Source organism: Cryptomeria japonica, chromosome 5 (genome assembly GCF_030272615.1).
Source record: "Cryptomeria japonica chromosome 5, Sugi_1.0, whole genome shotgun sequence".
Lineage (NCBI taxonomy): Eukaryota > Viridiplantae > Streptophyta > Pinopsida > Cupressales > Cupressaceae > Cryptomeria > Cryptomeria japonica.
The window spans coordinates 930,905,564-930,921,939 of NC_081409.1; the positions used below are offsets into that span (position 1 = coordinate 930,905,564).

The 16,376-nt window shown below is 35.8% G+C and overlaps 1 protein-coding gene across 2 annotated transcripts; it reads left to right on the top strand.

The window, feature by feature from the left end:
- The first annotated feature begins 9,727 nt into the window (after positions 1-9,727).
- Positions 9,728-16,120, top strand: LOC131035757 (large ribosomal subunit protein eL13z). 2 transcript variants are annotated; one of them, XM_057967500.2, is made up of 5 exons: positions 9,728-9,883; positions 10,240-10,355; positions 10,485-10,618; positions 15,453-15,611; positions 15,703-16,120. In XM_057967500.2, the coding sequence occupies exons 2-5, from the start codon at positions 10,247-10,249 to the stop codon at positions 15,922-15,924; spliced, it is 624 nt and encodes a 207-aa protein (XP_057823483.2). In that variant the 5' UTR covers positions 9,728-9,883; positions 10,240-10,246; the 3' UTR covers positions 15,925-16,120. The 2 variants fall into 2 exon arrangements, with proteins under 2 accessions (XP_057823483.2, XP_057823484.2); XM_057967501.2 differs by having other exon boundaries at positions 9,749-9,998.
- The last annotated feature ends 256 nt before the right edge of the window (positions 16,121-16,376 follow it).

Sequence of the window (16,376 nt, forward strand, 5' to 3'; positions counted from 1 at the left end):
AGAATATCTTTTAGGAGTTGATGCTGATTTACACACTTTAGGATGTTTTCTAAAGGTGTGCAGGAAACAAATACAGGGAACAAGAATTGAAGACAAAATGCTCTGACCGAGATTAAGTTGACACATAACAGCAAGGAATTCACTTCTCAGCGGAAGAAATCATGTTTTAGTTCTTTACTTTTTGGCATTGTTGTCGAAGGGGGAGAAGACTAATGACAGGGGAAGAGCATTTCAGAACAACAATCCGAATCAATTAGGTCAAATCAATTGGTTTTGCCATCAATGCCAAAGGGTGAGATTGTTGGCATTATAACAGATAAAGGGAGATTGTTGGCATTTCAATAAGGATATTGAGAAGGTTGTTGATGATTATGGATATAACTGCTAAAGGATGTTTACTGTCTTAATATTATTATTTTGTCATTGATGTCAAGAAATTGATTTTCTAATTCAGTATGATGTTGCCATATCTTGAGAAGTATGATTTGATGAGTATAAAGATGTCGATAAAAGACACAGAAAGAATGTGATGAATAAGGGGAGGAATAAGTTATTCAATGGGCAACTATTACCGAGTTAGACAATGATGAGATCGTGATGTTTAGATTGTTTTGATATCATACATATGTTGTTGATTGTAAGGTTAATACTATATTATGTTACCGAGCAAAGAACCTAGTCGGTAAACCCTAAGGAACCTAGTCGGTAAACCCTAAGGTTATCGCTGTCGGTTAATGAAGGCGGAATGTCTACCGAGTGAAGTTTAGTACTTACTGAGTTGCAACCGAGTAATAACATAATGCATTGAAGGAATAAAAGCATTATTTAATGAAGGAAGCTGATGAGTTAGAATTGATTAAATGATTGGTATGTCGTACATGAAGTTTGTTAGAGAATCTATGGTAAAGGAAAATCGACAGGAAGATCTACAGCTCAGATTGAACCGCAATACCCTAGCACAAGTTCCAAGAAATAAATGCAAGTTCCAAGGTGGGGTAAAACATTTTCAAATCGAAGGATACATTGAACTTGGTCAAGTTTAAAGATTTGATGGCTATGATTAATCATGGGATATGTGATCAAGGAGATTAAGCGGTTGGCAAGTTGTTTATAAAAAAGGAACTATTGATAAACAATGTATGCGGGCAAGTGTATGCACAAGGATGCTACATAGTGATTACTGAGCATAGAAGCTTGATGACTTGTTTGAATAACAGAGTATAGAGCCCAGCAGATGGACAGAGTATAGAGCCCAGTAGATGGACAAGATAAGTCCTATGACTAGATTGTATCAAGCAAATAAGAATTTGCTTTAGCATTTTAGATGTGAAGTTGCAGATAGATTTTTATTACTGTTATTTTGTAAAGTGACAGAAAATCTCTTAACCGAGTGGACGTAACAGTCTTATTTGTAAAACCCTCTAGCAAGGTGACATTCTGATTGAGTGTTTGAAATCCTTTAACAAGGTCACTTCTAACAAGGTGAAGATCCTAACAAATCTGAGGGAAATCCCTTAACCGGGTCACATCTAGCAATGTGTTTATAATCTTTAACAGGATTTGCTTTTAACCGAGCATACTCTAGAAGAGTATATTTCTTAGTGGGTCCGAAATCCCACAGTGGTTTTTCCCTATTTGGGTTTCCACGTTAAATCTGGTGTTATGAGTGTTATGATGTTTATATGCTTGTGAGTTTGCATGTTTAGAAGTTTTGGTTATATTACTGAAGTATATGTTACCGAGGTTGAATCTGTTGTTTTTATGGAAGATTAAGTTTGTATGATTCACCCCCCCTCTCATCTTGTTAGCTTGGCATCTGTACTTAACATTAAGTATCAGAACTATCAATTCCATCATTGATGATATTTTTATTTCTATTCCAAAACTTTGGCTTATCATTGTGATTTTTGTTATTAGTGTTGTTGGGAGGATGGGCTTCTTCTTTGTATATTTTCAACTCACCTTTCTTTATCATGGCTTCCTCCATTCTGATTCCATTATCAATCATTTTTCTGAAACTTTGATTTCCTTGCATTTTTAAATAATAACTCATTTGATCATTTAAGTTGTCAATGAATATGTCCAATTTTCCGTACTCTGGCACTGTACGAGGATACCGTGAAGCTAACTGTCTCCATCGTTGTAAAAATGTCATGAAAGGTTCTCCAGCCTTTTGTTTGGCGTTACATAGGTCTAACATTGTTATTTCATGTTGTATGTTACAAGAGTATTGTGAAACAAACTTATCCACCAACTTTGAGAATGATCTGATTCTAGGTGGAAGTTTGGAGAACCATTCCATAGCTAGTCCAGTTAAGCTTTTCGGAAATAATCTCATCAAGTAGGTATCCTCATGTGCAAACTCCATACTCATTGTGCAAAATTCTCGTATATGATCTTGAGGGTCAGTGCTTCCATCATATTTTTCATATCCAGGAGTTTCAAAGCCTATAGGAAATGGTATCATGTTTAGGTTTTTGTTGAATGGATAAGGACAGATTTCTTGAAGTGAGTATTGTCTAACATCTCCTCTCTACATATCTTGAATTTGTGTTTGCAATGTTTGTAGTTGTTGTGTGAGAATTGTGATAGGATTATCAACATGATTTGTTCTTGCATGACCATGATTTTGTATTCTAGGAGGATCTGGATCTCTTATGGTGTCTTCTTTAGTCCTTCTTGTATCTTCATTGAATTGAATGTTATTCATAATTTCTACTTCATCTCTTTTGGGAATGTAAGTTTCTTCATTGGTTCTGGCGTTACTAGGAATTGATGTATCATTCATTTTGGGACCAAAAGTATCTTCATATTGTTCGTTATTAGAGGGAGGATCACTTTTCTTTTGTGTTAGTTTGTTCACATCAAAATCTCGGGGGAGTGTAGCACCAGATTTTGCTAACATTAGGAAATATTTTTCTTTTTCTCCCTCCAATAGTTTCTCCATAAATTTGTCGAATTGAGGATCTTTTTTGATATCTCTGATATTTTGTTCCGTTATTTCTCCTTCAACTTGTATTTCATCTTCATGTTCCATGGTTATACGCTCTTCAGTAGTTTCCAATGTTTCGATTTTTGTCTCTACGATTCTTCGTCTCTGAGCTCTAGTTAGAATGGACATACACGTCTGTTAGATATTGTGTTAGAATTAAATTGTCCAAAAGCTGTTTTGATAATTGATCAACTATCAATGTAAATATGATAGCGCGATATGACACGAAAAGATGATCCAAGTGCTTAAAAGTTTGCAAGTTTTTCGATCTTCGATTTGGGAGTGCAATGATGATGATTTGATAAAAACCAAGTCCAGTAGGAACAATATATCCTACGATGTGGGATGAGATTATCTTGACCAAACATTTCAGTTTCGTGATAAAGGATGATAGATCCTGATGATAAACTATGTCTGAGTGATTAGTTTATCAAATAGGGTGATAATGCACTTTGAGATGTTTAGATCTTGAACTTGTTGAGGGTGAGCACTTGAAAATCTTGAGGTGTTTATGTTCTAAATTTTGATTTCGACAGATGATAACTTGACCAAGTGAACCAAGAAGATAATCCAAGCATAGAGTGATAGAGAACAGGCGTTTATGATTACAACAAATTGATCAAGCAGATCTGAAAAAGGTATGCAAAACACAGCTCTGGACTGGTAGAAATAGAGACTCGTACGACAAACATAGAGCCCCAAATGACAAGAGATACAAGGCCATACGACAAACTACGATTTTCATGTGTAAATGAATAGGCTTGTACAACAACTTTTATGAACCATACGATAAAACAGATTCCTCCTACAACAAAGAATACTAAGCAATACGACAAATCACCAGTTTGTACGATAGACTTTTCTGAACCATACGACAAGATAAATTCCTTGTACGACAGAGAACAAGGTAGAGAAAAATGTGTTTGTTTGGTTGAATTTTGATCATTGAAGTCTGATGTTTTGCTTGTGTTTTCTAGTTTTAGATGTCTGATTTTTTAATTTAGGGATGAATACACAACAAACACATGATATGTTAAGTGACCTCAAGCATGCTAAACCATAAGGAAGTTGGTTGAGGAGAGAAAACCTTTGCTTGCAAACTTAGGTACACACCCAATAGCTAATTAGAATACGGTCATTGAGTCTCACACAATGGATTCTCAATGTCGTATTATCCGACTCCAAACGCTAATGGGGGCACAATATGGCAAGTGTCTTGGGAGAGTTACTATCTCTCTTACACAAAGATTATCACCCTTTCGGAGGTGAATCAGGTAGCTTCTAATTTAACTGGAACTAGTAAGGGATTCATTCAGCGTGTCGGGGTATAATACTCAATTAAGAGGTCTCCTAGCCTTGAAAACCAAGGTTTTCTATACCCGAAGGTACAAAGGAGAGCTATTCTCGAGCACTGTCGTTGACTTGATTTTCATCAAATCACGTTATTTTATAGTGGGTTGGATTACTTGGCGTTAGTCATTCCTACTTAGGTTGTTCCCCTCTCACCAGCCTTAATGGCTAGGAGTTATTAGCTTCTTGGGAGGGCAGGCCTGCTAAAGATATGCACTAATGAAAGCAAATGATGAGTCTAGCTTTCTGATCACCTAAGAAAGGTGAGAGCATACTCGCCTATCATCAAAAACACAAAATATATGATTGTTCACTCGTTTAGCAAAAGACAAGTGTGCCTAAAAAAACTTCAAGAAATACACAAAGTTTTGTTGAATTCTTTCAAGCAACCTGTAAAATAGATCCATTAGTAATCATGATGTGTTTGGTTGAAATAAGTCTTTGGTTAGCGTATCTTTGACAATCGTCCTACAAAACTAGTTAGGCTGCCAAAAATGTCACAAACAAACCAGGGTTAGCATTAGTAGTAATTGAATCAAAGCATGAAACCCTTAAAATGCAGTCTATTTTTTATTTTTTTTAAAGCAGAGTGTCGTACGACACTATTTACTTGACTGTACGAGTACCTTTCTGAGACCATACGAGTCAGGATGGGAGCTCATACGACACTAAAATTTTCCTAAATACTCATACGAGTTAGGATCTCTTGTCGTTCCAGCTCACAAAGTGTGTCGTACTAGGCCAGAAAGGGAATCGTACGAACTTCTGATTCAAACCTGACAAAGATAAAGATCTGATGATGTTCAAGAGGCTGAAAATGAGTTTTCGGGCCCCATGGTGGGTGCCAAAATGTCGTGCCTGTGAAGTGTATACCTGCAGCTACAACACAAAACACTTAATAGATCATTACAAGCATGGTTAGCAAATTTAGAACAAATAAAGATAAAAGCATGATTAATCGATCTATCGCCTCCTAATAAATGCGAGTGTAGATTTGCTCTCAGATCTGGATAAGCAAATTCTAGTGACTTGACTACATCTATATGGAGGATTTAGGATGATAATGATGCATTTAAGCTAGAAAATATAATGATTAAGCTACATGATTCAATAATTATGCTAGAAAATAAGCTAGATCTACGATGCAATTGCCCATGATAACAATGCTCAAATGATATGCTAAGAGATATATGCCTATAGTAACAATGCATGAAATTCAAATGAGATGGGATCCTTATTGCTCCAAAATGGGGTCTATTTATAGGATTTCCAAGGCCAAGGGTGAGGTGGCAAGAATCAACGGTCAAGATTAAGTCTGAAGATATCAATGGTGAAATTGAAGGAGGTTGGAAAAGAGGTTGGATAAAAGGGAACATTTGCCATCGCTATGGTGACAAGTGTCAAGAAGCTTCTAGAGAGGTCGGATGAAAGGGAACATTTGTCATCGCTATGGTGACAAGTGTCAAGAAGCTTTGCTCACGAGAGAGCAAATGTCTAAGGAAAGGGGACATGTGGCCCAAGAATGACATGTGTCTCAAGGGGAGAGTATCCACACCATAGGAGGTTAGGTTAAGGAGGTTAGGACGTGCAAGCTAAGGTAGGTTTAATTAAACCCAAGATTAGATGGAATGGGTTAGGTTTAGAAGTGGTTAGATTAGGTGGTTAGAAGTTAGGAAGCACGTGGGTAATTTGAATTTAACAATTCAAATAATAAGAAAAAGGCTAATTAATTCTCAACAACTCATAAATTGATTTGTTTTAATTAATTAGAAGATTAGAAGAATCAATTGAAGATGGGGGAAGAATTAATTAATTTGAATTAATTAATCAAAGAAGACTATTGAAATGAACCTATTAAATAAATCCTTAGATTTATTAATAAGTAAACGAAAGAAGGAATTTAATCAAATTGCTTAGTGAATTCAATTAAATTGGGGAGGGGGATTAATTAAATAATTGCTTACTCAATTAATCATCTTCATACCATTTTTAGGTGTATACATTTGTCATTTGTCATTGCTTGCATTTCTACAGTGCATCATACATTCTATCATCTAAAAACCCCCAAAAACACACTACACTCAAAACTCCCTCAAAACTCCAAGTTACAATACCCTGGTCAAAGATTGTATTTGAAACAAAACAAATAAGAATTGGTTCATCTCCAAGATGGCATATTTCAAAATGTCCGGGGACCCTGAAGGATCTATGGGAGGACACCAAATGACATACAAGATGAGTCATACTGTTTTTAAAGCAACTTTTCTAAAATCGCACTTCTAAGTTTTAATTTTTTTAAAATGAGCCAACTATTGTACATAAATATGAAGATGCTATGTTTTGAATATTTATTTTTATATTGCTTTTTTTGGGGAATTTTTGATAATGGCATATATGTTTGATTATTTAAACTAGGTGTGAGATGAAATTCGTTTTGCTAGAAATGGACTAGATACTTAGACCTACTAGCTTTGTCATAATGCATGAATCCCCACATTTTGTGAAAAGTGTATACCATCTAACCAAAGGAATGAGATGAAGTTGCCAGAAGAAAGATACATAAAATGGTGAAAATGAGAGTGAAAGGTTCTTGTTTGTCAGAAAAAGAACTGGTTGTCTTCAAAAGCATATCATTGATCAAGACTTAAAGTTGCAAGGTCAACATTCAATGACAAACAGTTTCGTATCAGTAAGCCTAATAGTAATCCTAATAACGGGAAGTGGATGCCTTGTCGAAGACCTCGGTTTGGCTTTTTGTCACACAAAATCAAGAAATATACATTATTATTTTGATATCCACAGAGTTGAAATAATGGTAGGATTGAAATTGAAATATGGATACAAAGGATGTGGCATTGGCTATGAGTGATACATTACTGTAAATGCCTCCTGCTTTGCCACATGTACAAGATATGTTCAGTTATAACTTTTCCTGTAATTAAAAATATATATTTACAAGGCCAAGAAATTTCCCACTTCCAAGAGGAAAATCATAACTTAGGTTGACAAATAAGGAAAAACCATAAACATTAACACATCTTCTCAATTTTTAATCTATCCAATTGTGATTAAAGTAACATAAGTTGTTGGTTGGGCTTCTTGGGGTGGGTGGTAATAAGGGAATGCGAGAAGTTTTAGATAACTAACTACAAAGTTAGATATTTTTTTATAATTGAATATAAGTTGAATTAAAGGTAGATCTTTTTATTATATTATATGCCAATTTTCTTTCTTTTTGCTTACTATATTAATTTTATTAAGAAAAATAAATTTTTGAATTCTATCGTAATGTTTATACAAGAAATTAATTTATATGATATTTTATATAAATTACCATCAACATAACCATTATACCTTTTTTTTTTGCTCGGTAATAATCATTATTTTATTGATATGAAGAAAAGAGGTACAATATTCATAACTTCAAGAAACCTCCACCCATCTCATGAAAGTTGCCTACAAGACAAACTACCCATCCACCCTAACCTCCAAAAAAGTTCATCTACAGATATAACTGTTCAACAAAAAACCTAACACAATCCATATACATCCATATACATCGACATAAAAAAATAGTAGATTTCATCGCAGTGATCAACGGTAGCAATGCCCACCATCCAATTACACATGCAACATCTTAAAAATGGGAAATCTAAAGGAAGTTGCCTACAATTTCAACCTCAGTGAGATGTACTCACCGTGCCACCCGGTTCGGATCCAGTCTTTGCCCTTCGCAGATGTCCTTCTTGCTTCTGCCTTTTTTGCCTTCGCTTGCTCAATAACTGCCTCCAAATCCTTAATCTGAATAAGCAACTTCAAGGCCTCCCACCCTCACAAAGCCTCCAACCCGTGGTGATACTTGCATTGTCCTGGAGCCCATATCAAAAACAATATTATGACCTTCTTTATCCCATCACCTTCATGACTAACAGCTTCACCAACATCAAAGCCCACACTTGGGACTGCCCATTCAAGCAATGAATCCAATCCCCCCAAGTAGTCAATGGGGACCAGAGCCTCTGTCACACTTCTCACCATTTTTGTGTCTTCACCGCTCTCCAAACCTCAAGCCATCACAAGAGAGTACACGTCCATTCTGGTCTCGTAGTGATGTTTAATTCCTTTGAAAGCTCTACCAACAATCAAGTAAATACAAGGCACCAAATACTCATCCAAGAACCTAAAGAAACTCTTCACCCTTCAAATGTTTAACTCCTCGTGAAACAGACAATTATTTTTGTGACTTGAGAGTAAAGTTCGCTTCCATTTCTGCCCCTGCTCAAAACTTGCCACCGCTACAACACTGCAACTTCACCTCGACGCTTAAAAAACACAATTAAACTCTCCACAACCAAAGTTTGTTTAGTTTTTACTTTGATTAAAAAGCGAAGAATGAGAATAAATCTCACCAACAATGACTCTCATTCTCTCATAATGACTTTGAGCTTCATTAATGCAGCACCGCCAACCTTACCACCCATCAACCTCATAAGTACTCATCCACTACTCGGGAGCTTTGAGGCTGTAATCAACCGACATCACCCCCTTACCAAGAAATTAATCTTCAAAACTTAATTGTCGTATGTCTTCGAATCTTATTTCTCCAAGTTCATTGAAATTTAAAGCCCACTTTGATAAAACATTAGCTTCCTTGTTGCCCGTCCACTTAATGCATGGCTAATTTTAAAGTCATCAAACTTTTCAACTCTTCCACAATATCGAGTATTGCATTTTGCAAGTGCCATGCCTCAATCAAACCTTTCATGATTGCTTGTATGATCACCAATGAATCCCCTTCCAGGTGAAGCTTTCTCACCCCCGCTTGCCTACAAAATCTAACTACCATCAAAGCCACATATACTTTCGCAACATTATTTGTCCCTGAATCAAGTTTCTTTGCCTCCAAAAACATCACCTCCCCATTTCAATCTCTAACAATAAATCCTGCACCTGACGGTCCTGGATTACCCTTGGAAGCACCATCAAAATTTGCTTTCATCCAACCTCCCGAAGGCTTTTCCCAAACTACCTCCTGTTGCAAAGAGGAACTGGATTGAACCTGGCCACGCCCATTAACGGACACCATTACACCTTCTTTTGATGCAAGTGTTAGTATAAGATTAACAAATGGTTATATATGTAAATATACATAATTAAAAAATACTCATTTTAATGAATATATATGTATATTATATTAATTTATAAAAGATATATTACATTAATTTAATTAAATAAATTTATTTTAATTGAACTTTTAAAAAGGTGATCGATTACTCTTGGTAAGAGATGAAATTAAGGCACTCGGAGAGCAAACACGAGTCAAAGTGGAAAGAAACAAATTGTGCCATTGGTTTAAAGACGTAGTAGAATTATTAAATTTACAAAAAAAGCAAAAAAGGAAAAAGAAAGAAAAAGCGTCGATGTTTAGGGTTAGGGTTTTATTTTCTTAAATCTTATGAGCATGGTATTGTCATGAATGTTTCGCTCAGCAGGAGCTTTACCAGGGAGGAGTAGAAGGTGAATAGAAGGTGAAGGAGAAAGGTATGGATCTGAGCATTTTAGAATAGAGCAAATTTTCTGGGTACTCATAATCGCGGAGCTTTTCGGTTTCTGAAAGATCTGGTCTCGTTTAGTCTTTTTTGGTTTTCTTTTCTAGGTCGGTTATCGATTCTCTGTTGTTTCTATTATCTACGGGCTTTCTAGCGTTTTATCTACAGCCAGGGTTTAGGGTTTCGCGGTTTGTTGTGGAGCAGCTGCTTTATGTTTTTTGGAGTATTGAGATCTCATTGCATAACTAAATTTAAATTGGTCAGATTAGCAAATTTTAGCGGGTCGTGTTGCTAACATTTTCACATTAAAAATGAATTGTTATCACATGCATTTGGGTTTTGATGCAGGTAAGTCATGGTGAAACACAACAACGTTGTGCCCAATGGGCATTTCAAGAAGCACTGGCAGCGCTACGTTAAGACCTGGTTCAATCAGCCCGCTCGCAAGGCCAGGAGACGCACTGGTAATTTCATTATAGGGACCCAGTTGTTTTCACTAAGCAATTTAGGGTTTGATTTTGTTAGTTGCAGTTAAGCCCAAGGTTTTTGATCGTGTTTGGTATCTCAATGCACTTGAAAATATGACTTTGCAGCTCGTCAAAAGAAGGCCGTGAAAATTTTCCCGCGTCCCACGGCTGGTCCTCTCCGTCCCATGGTACACGGACAGACACAAAGATACAACATGAAAGTTCGCGCCGGGAGGGGATTCTCGCTTGAGGAACTTAAGGTAAGGCCATATATACGGTACATATACCCAAAGATTCTTTCATTGAAATTAGCTTGGCGAATTTAAGTGTGGATTTGGGATTGTTTTAGTGCTAAAATTTATAAACATTTGCTATGTATGATTATACTTAATTTATATGTCACAATCTCTTCTGGAGTTTAGTGCCTCGATTGTGATAGAGTAGTGGTGCATTCTAATACTGTTAATCTGGATGGTGCTCTTCCATCAGCAGTCATATTTTGCAACTCCATAGAGTAGAGCCACTAGAGTCTATTTAGGGATTTGATATGATTCTCTGTTTCAAATATTTGATCTCACAATCTTCTGCGAGGGTGATGTTAAATTGGTTTATGCGCTTGTGACGCACAACTTCTCTAACAAACTCTAAAGTTGGGTTTTATTAAGTTTTTTTATATTATTACACCTGAGGCGTTCCTTAGATTAGCAAGGGCAGGTGAAATCATTAAAACTGTGGCTGCTAATTCTTTTAAGAGATTGCAAGACCATGAATCTCACCCTAGCTGGACATTCGTTGTTGCATGAGACGGTCATTAGCAGATTACCAAAACTATTTTGCCCTCGGATTTTAAAAAAATCAATAGCTCAAAATTAATTTTTGAACATTTCTTTATGCACATTTAGGGTTTTTGTTTTTTATTTAGAGCAACTCAAAATTATTTAGACATTTCATCAGTGATTCATTTTGAACCTTTTAAGTCAAATTCAACATATCTATCTGGAGGCTCACTGTAGAATCTTAATTTGGTTTGCACTGCCCGTGCCTTATGCTTGCCACCCTTATATTGGCCTCTGACCGCCGATCACAGTCTCAATCCAAGAAAGGGGTAATATGTACATGGCCATTGAATTCTCACACCATTCTTATGTATCTCATGTTTGAATCTTGAGTTGCATTTGAGTAGTGAGTACTGAAAAAAGTGAAGAATGCTTCTCTGTCAGGCTTTTGAAAATGAAATTAAGTTGTTATAAAATGATGGTTCCAAAAGGAACCAAGATTATTATTTAAGAGTACGGTGGGTAATATTGTAAACTGTCATTGCTAGCAGATCATATTTATGGTTGTTAATTTATTTTACTGGTCCAAGCACTAGGTAGCCCATTAACTAATTATATCCAGTGTAAATGAATCTTGTGTAGATATTTGTCTTTACACTGGTAGTTTACCTGGGAGCTTTCGTTTTTAAAGTAGTTAGAATTCCCATTGTTTCATGCACATGCACATGCACTGAATCTAAATTACACCAAAAATAGAGAATTCACTTGCAAATTTGTATAAAAACATGCATGCTATTTTTAAATGATTTGTTCTGGTATTTGCCCTTGCTTAGTTTGGGACTATTGGGCAAGAGGGAGTGATATTTTCTCTAATAAATTTGGAGAGATCAACATTGACTTCTCAGGTTTTTTTATTTATTTTGATAGGTAAATAGGGAAAAGGTGCATAGGTAGTACACTGGTGAGCAAAATAGTAATCTAAGCCTTGAAGGGACAGGTAGAGGTAGATATCTCTTCTGCCAAAGCTCACCAAAAGGACATGCATCTGTAGTCATTCAATGGTAGCCTAGTTAATCAAATAGCCACATTTTAAATAAGGGAAAGTTCGGAAGTGTCTGAACTAGATCATTATTATACTAGAGCATATCCCACCATACTAGGGTTGTGTTTGGTCCTAAGCATGATTTCTCTTTTTCTTTAAATTGACAAATATTATCATCTTGTCAATAGGTTCTGCTTTACATCTACATCCTCTCCTGCCCTACTAGGTTTGTGTTCTAGTTTTAAGCTTTTGAGTTTTGGTTAGGGTAAATGGGAACTGAGCAATCTCTATTTAGTTCTGCTTTACATCTAGATCCTCTCCTGCCTTACTAGGGTTGTGTACTATTTTTAAGCTTTTGAGTTTTGGTTTAGGGTAAATGGAAACTGAGCAACCTCTATTTAATCTAGAAAACTGTACGAAGTAGAAAACTGACAAATACACACTTGTCTTGGTTATCAGGGCCAGATGTTGAAAAACCTGATTCAACCTCTATTTAGTCTATAGGAACAAACTCCACAATAAATTTTGGAAATTGTGCAGTGTATGGTTCATTTGCCCAATTGCTTTTGAGTTTTGGTTTAGGGTAAATGGAAACTGAGCAACCTCTATTTAATCTAGAAAACTGTACAAAGTAGAAAACTGACAAATACACTTGTCTTGGTTATCAGGGCCAGATGATGAAAAACCTGATTCAACCTCTATTTAGTCTATAGGAACAAACTCCACAATAAATTTTGGAAATTGTGCAGTGTATAGTTCATTAGCCCAATTGGTTCAAAGACCCCCGCCACTGCCACCGGAGCTCCACCAGAGACGGGGAAACGTCTTCCTTGGGAGGTCGATGTCTCCAATTTATTTGGGAGACCCCCGGGCGTCTCCAAGTCTCCTTCGGAGACTTCCAGGCATCTCTAAGTCTCCTTAGGGGACTCCCAGGCGTCTCTTGAGTGGTGAGGAGACTTGCAGGAGTCTCCCATCCGACGTCCCCAAGACTCCTTGGGAGACTCCCAGATGTCTCTTGAGGGGCATTGTTTGTACACGTCAGACTCAAATTTTGCGATTTTTTGATTTTACTAATTTCCTATAGTTCATTTGAAGTGTAATTCTTATACTGTTATACTTCTTTTCACAACTAGTTTTTCAAGTACTGTAAGTATATGCATAATTATATCAGCCCTGCCGCCGTCCCTGAAACCCGTCCCCCCCCCCCCCCCCCCCAACCCCACCAACAGCTGTGGAACATTGTTGTAGACACAATTGCTACATAGATAATTATAATTTAATTTATAATATGCTACAAAAATACAAACTAGATCTATAATTAATGTTATTTAAATCTAAAGTAAGATAAAACAAAGCACAATTTAAATATAAATAAAAAGTATATATCCAATTTATTAAAAAATAATAATCAATACTTCAAAAATAAAAATTCGTTCACTTTTATTTTTTTTAAATCTTAATTAAAATTAAAAACTATAATAAAATAAGTAAACATAAATTAAAATAATAGAAATTTTTTAGTATTGAATAAAAACTTAAATATGTATTAACAAATTTTATTTATATTTATAGAATAAATTTTAATATAAGAGAATCTCTATGATATCCGATGTGTATACATGCTGTATCATATCCATATCCAAATTGGGCTACTCTGGCGTTTATTGAAGTATGTGAGAACTAGGAACTGCAAAACAAGCTAAGTTTAAAATAAGCATTCAGCGTCAACTACTTATAGGAAGAATGCTTATGGAGAATATTTGAAGATAATGTTGATGTTGGAGATCTTGGTAAACTGGTGACAAACCATGCAGTGTGGTTTGAAATGCCAATTGTGGATAGCTTTCTTGTCTGGTAAAAAAATTCTTTTCTATAAAACAATTTACATTACATCTGTTTTGTTAGGCATTGTTTTATCATTTATGAGCTATAATTCTTTCCCGAAACAATCTCAAACTTCCATCCAATGTTGCTTCTTCCAGTTTGGGTTGGGTTTGTGGTTTTGGGAATTTTTTTTTTAAGGTGTTGGGGGTTACGTTTGGTCATAAAAAACCTATGTCCAAATTCTTATTGCATCTTAAAGCATTAACTATAAAAAACCTTTTTTAATATGGAAATATTAAGTATACAGTTTTCCTAATATTCCATCGAATATTTACATTTCCTAATATCAAATACTTATTAAATATTTCTTTTAAATTTTTATTAAAAGATTTTGCTGTTTAAATATATTTAAAAGATTTTGTTAAGTTTTGATCCAAATTCCCATTCTATAGAGACCATAAATAATTTATTAAATAATAGGGGCTTTGTAATAAGTTTAAAATCCCATGTTGGAGACCTGGTGGTATGGAAGCCCCACTGCTTCTTTCTAGGTTTTCTTGGAATTGCTAGGATTCATTCTGGGTTTTCTGAGACGAACTCATAGACCTCATGCTGCCCCGTGTGATTTCTCACAGCAGCATCAAACCAGGTCCAGGACCAGGTTTGTACGGGGCCTGGGCCTGGACCCAGGGCCTCTGCTGGACTAAACATCAGACAGTGCATCCATTATTTTTTTGGTAACATTTCTAATATATATACACATAATTTTAGCCAAAAATCATACATATATTATAAGTTTGGAATTGCTTTTTTTGAAAATTTTGGTAAACAGCATGGCAAATGTGTATCATGATTCCCGAGGACCAATGGCGATATTTCCAAGTGTAATGCCCACCAGTTTGTATTGTTTTTACCTGACTAAACACAGATCAGATTGATATGTTCATTGATACCTCCACTTTGTATTGTTGTACCTGACTAAACACAGATCAGATTGATACCTCATTTTGTATTGTTTTTACCTGATTAAACACAGATCAGATTGATATTTTCATTGATACCTCCATCTTGTATTGTTGTACCTTTGATGCCCTTCTCTGCTATCTCAGATTCATAAATAAATGCTGCTGTCTTAATATGACTAGAGGAAATCTTTTAAGATTTTGGATTCATAGTAAGAATATGGAAGCAAGCTGCCGGTTGTGCATCTATACATGTTCAGTGATTTATTTGGGAGGATACAACTAACTTGTCAGATTTGGTGCTTTTCCACAAATTTGGTATTGTTAACCATGTTATTTTAAAACTCAACTTGAATCATTTAATTAAATGCAAATGTTGCTGATCCAAAGACTGTACAAGAAGTTCACGCCAATTATTTTCCAGGTGTCTTGTATTGAGAACCAGGAAAACTAATTGTTTGTGCTTGTTGGCTTTTGAATGTTCATACAGGCGGCTGGAATTCCGAAGAAGTTGGCTCCCACTATAGGAATTTCAGTTGATCATCGTCATCGAAACCGATCCCTGGAAGGTCTTCAGGCTAATGTTCAGCGGTTGAAGACGTACAAGGCAAAGCTGGTTGTCTTCCCAAGAAGTGCTCGCAAGTTTAAGGTAGTTTTCATTTTTGTGGATGTTTTTTTGATTGATAAAGGCGATTTCATGCTATATACAGATGGAATGAATGGTGCAAATTAATGTGCAGGTTGGTGATTCTAGTCCTGAGGAACTGGCCAATGCAACCCAAGTACAGGGTACATACTTGCCTATCCATCAAGAAAAACCATCTGCTGAACTTGTAAAGGTCACTGATGAAATGAAATCCTTCAAAGCATATTCCAAGCTTCGTGTGGAAAGGATGAATAAACGAATGGCTGGAACACGTTTGAAGAGGGCTGCTGAGGCAGAGAAGGACGAGAAAAAATGATTTAAGTGTTGTATTTCAGTAGTTTATTTTCACTGTTGGAAATGTGAAATATTTTTGGTTGGGGAGAAAATTATCAGTGAAGTGCATGTTCTAGTTATTGGTTAGCAAATCATACATTGGAACTGTTTGTTGTATTTTGATATACGTTGTTTTAGAATATTCCTATTTTGCATCTTCAAAAATGATGCTTTCTACACGTTTAAAGCCCATGATCTTTTTTCCGGCACCATTATCTTTTTGAGGGTAGGTTATATCCTTCTATATTTCCCAAAGTGACTTTGGCACTCAGATACTGTGAAGTAGCAAATTCAACAAGGCTCCTTGTTTACTTTGAAGGAGTAAACTGAGGGTAAACTGGGGGGAAATAACAAATATACCAACTTAGAAAAGAGAATTTTGATGTTTATACAGGCGCAAGATCTGGAAAGGGAAAATCACATGTACTGAATTTC

What these genes read in the sequence shown, in the direction of transcription:
- LOC131035757 (XM_057967500.2), top strand. Translation starts at nt 10,247, where the DNA reads ATGGTGAAACACAACAACGTTGTGCCCAATGGGCATTTCAAGAAGCAC. An exon ending in CAAGGCCAGGAGACGCACTG is followed by an intron (nt 10,356 to 10,484) that starts GTAATTTCATTA and finishes ATGACTTTGCAG; the next exon opens with CTCGTCAAAAGAAGGCCGTG. An exon ending in TCTCGCTTGAGGAACTTAAG is followed by an intron (nt 10,619 to 15,452) that starts GTAAGGCCATAT and finishes ATGTTCATACAG; the next exon opens with GCGGCTGGAATTCCGAAGAA.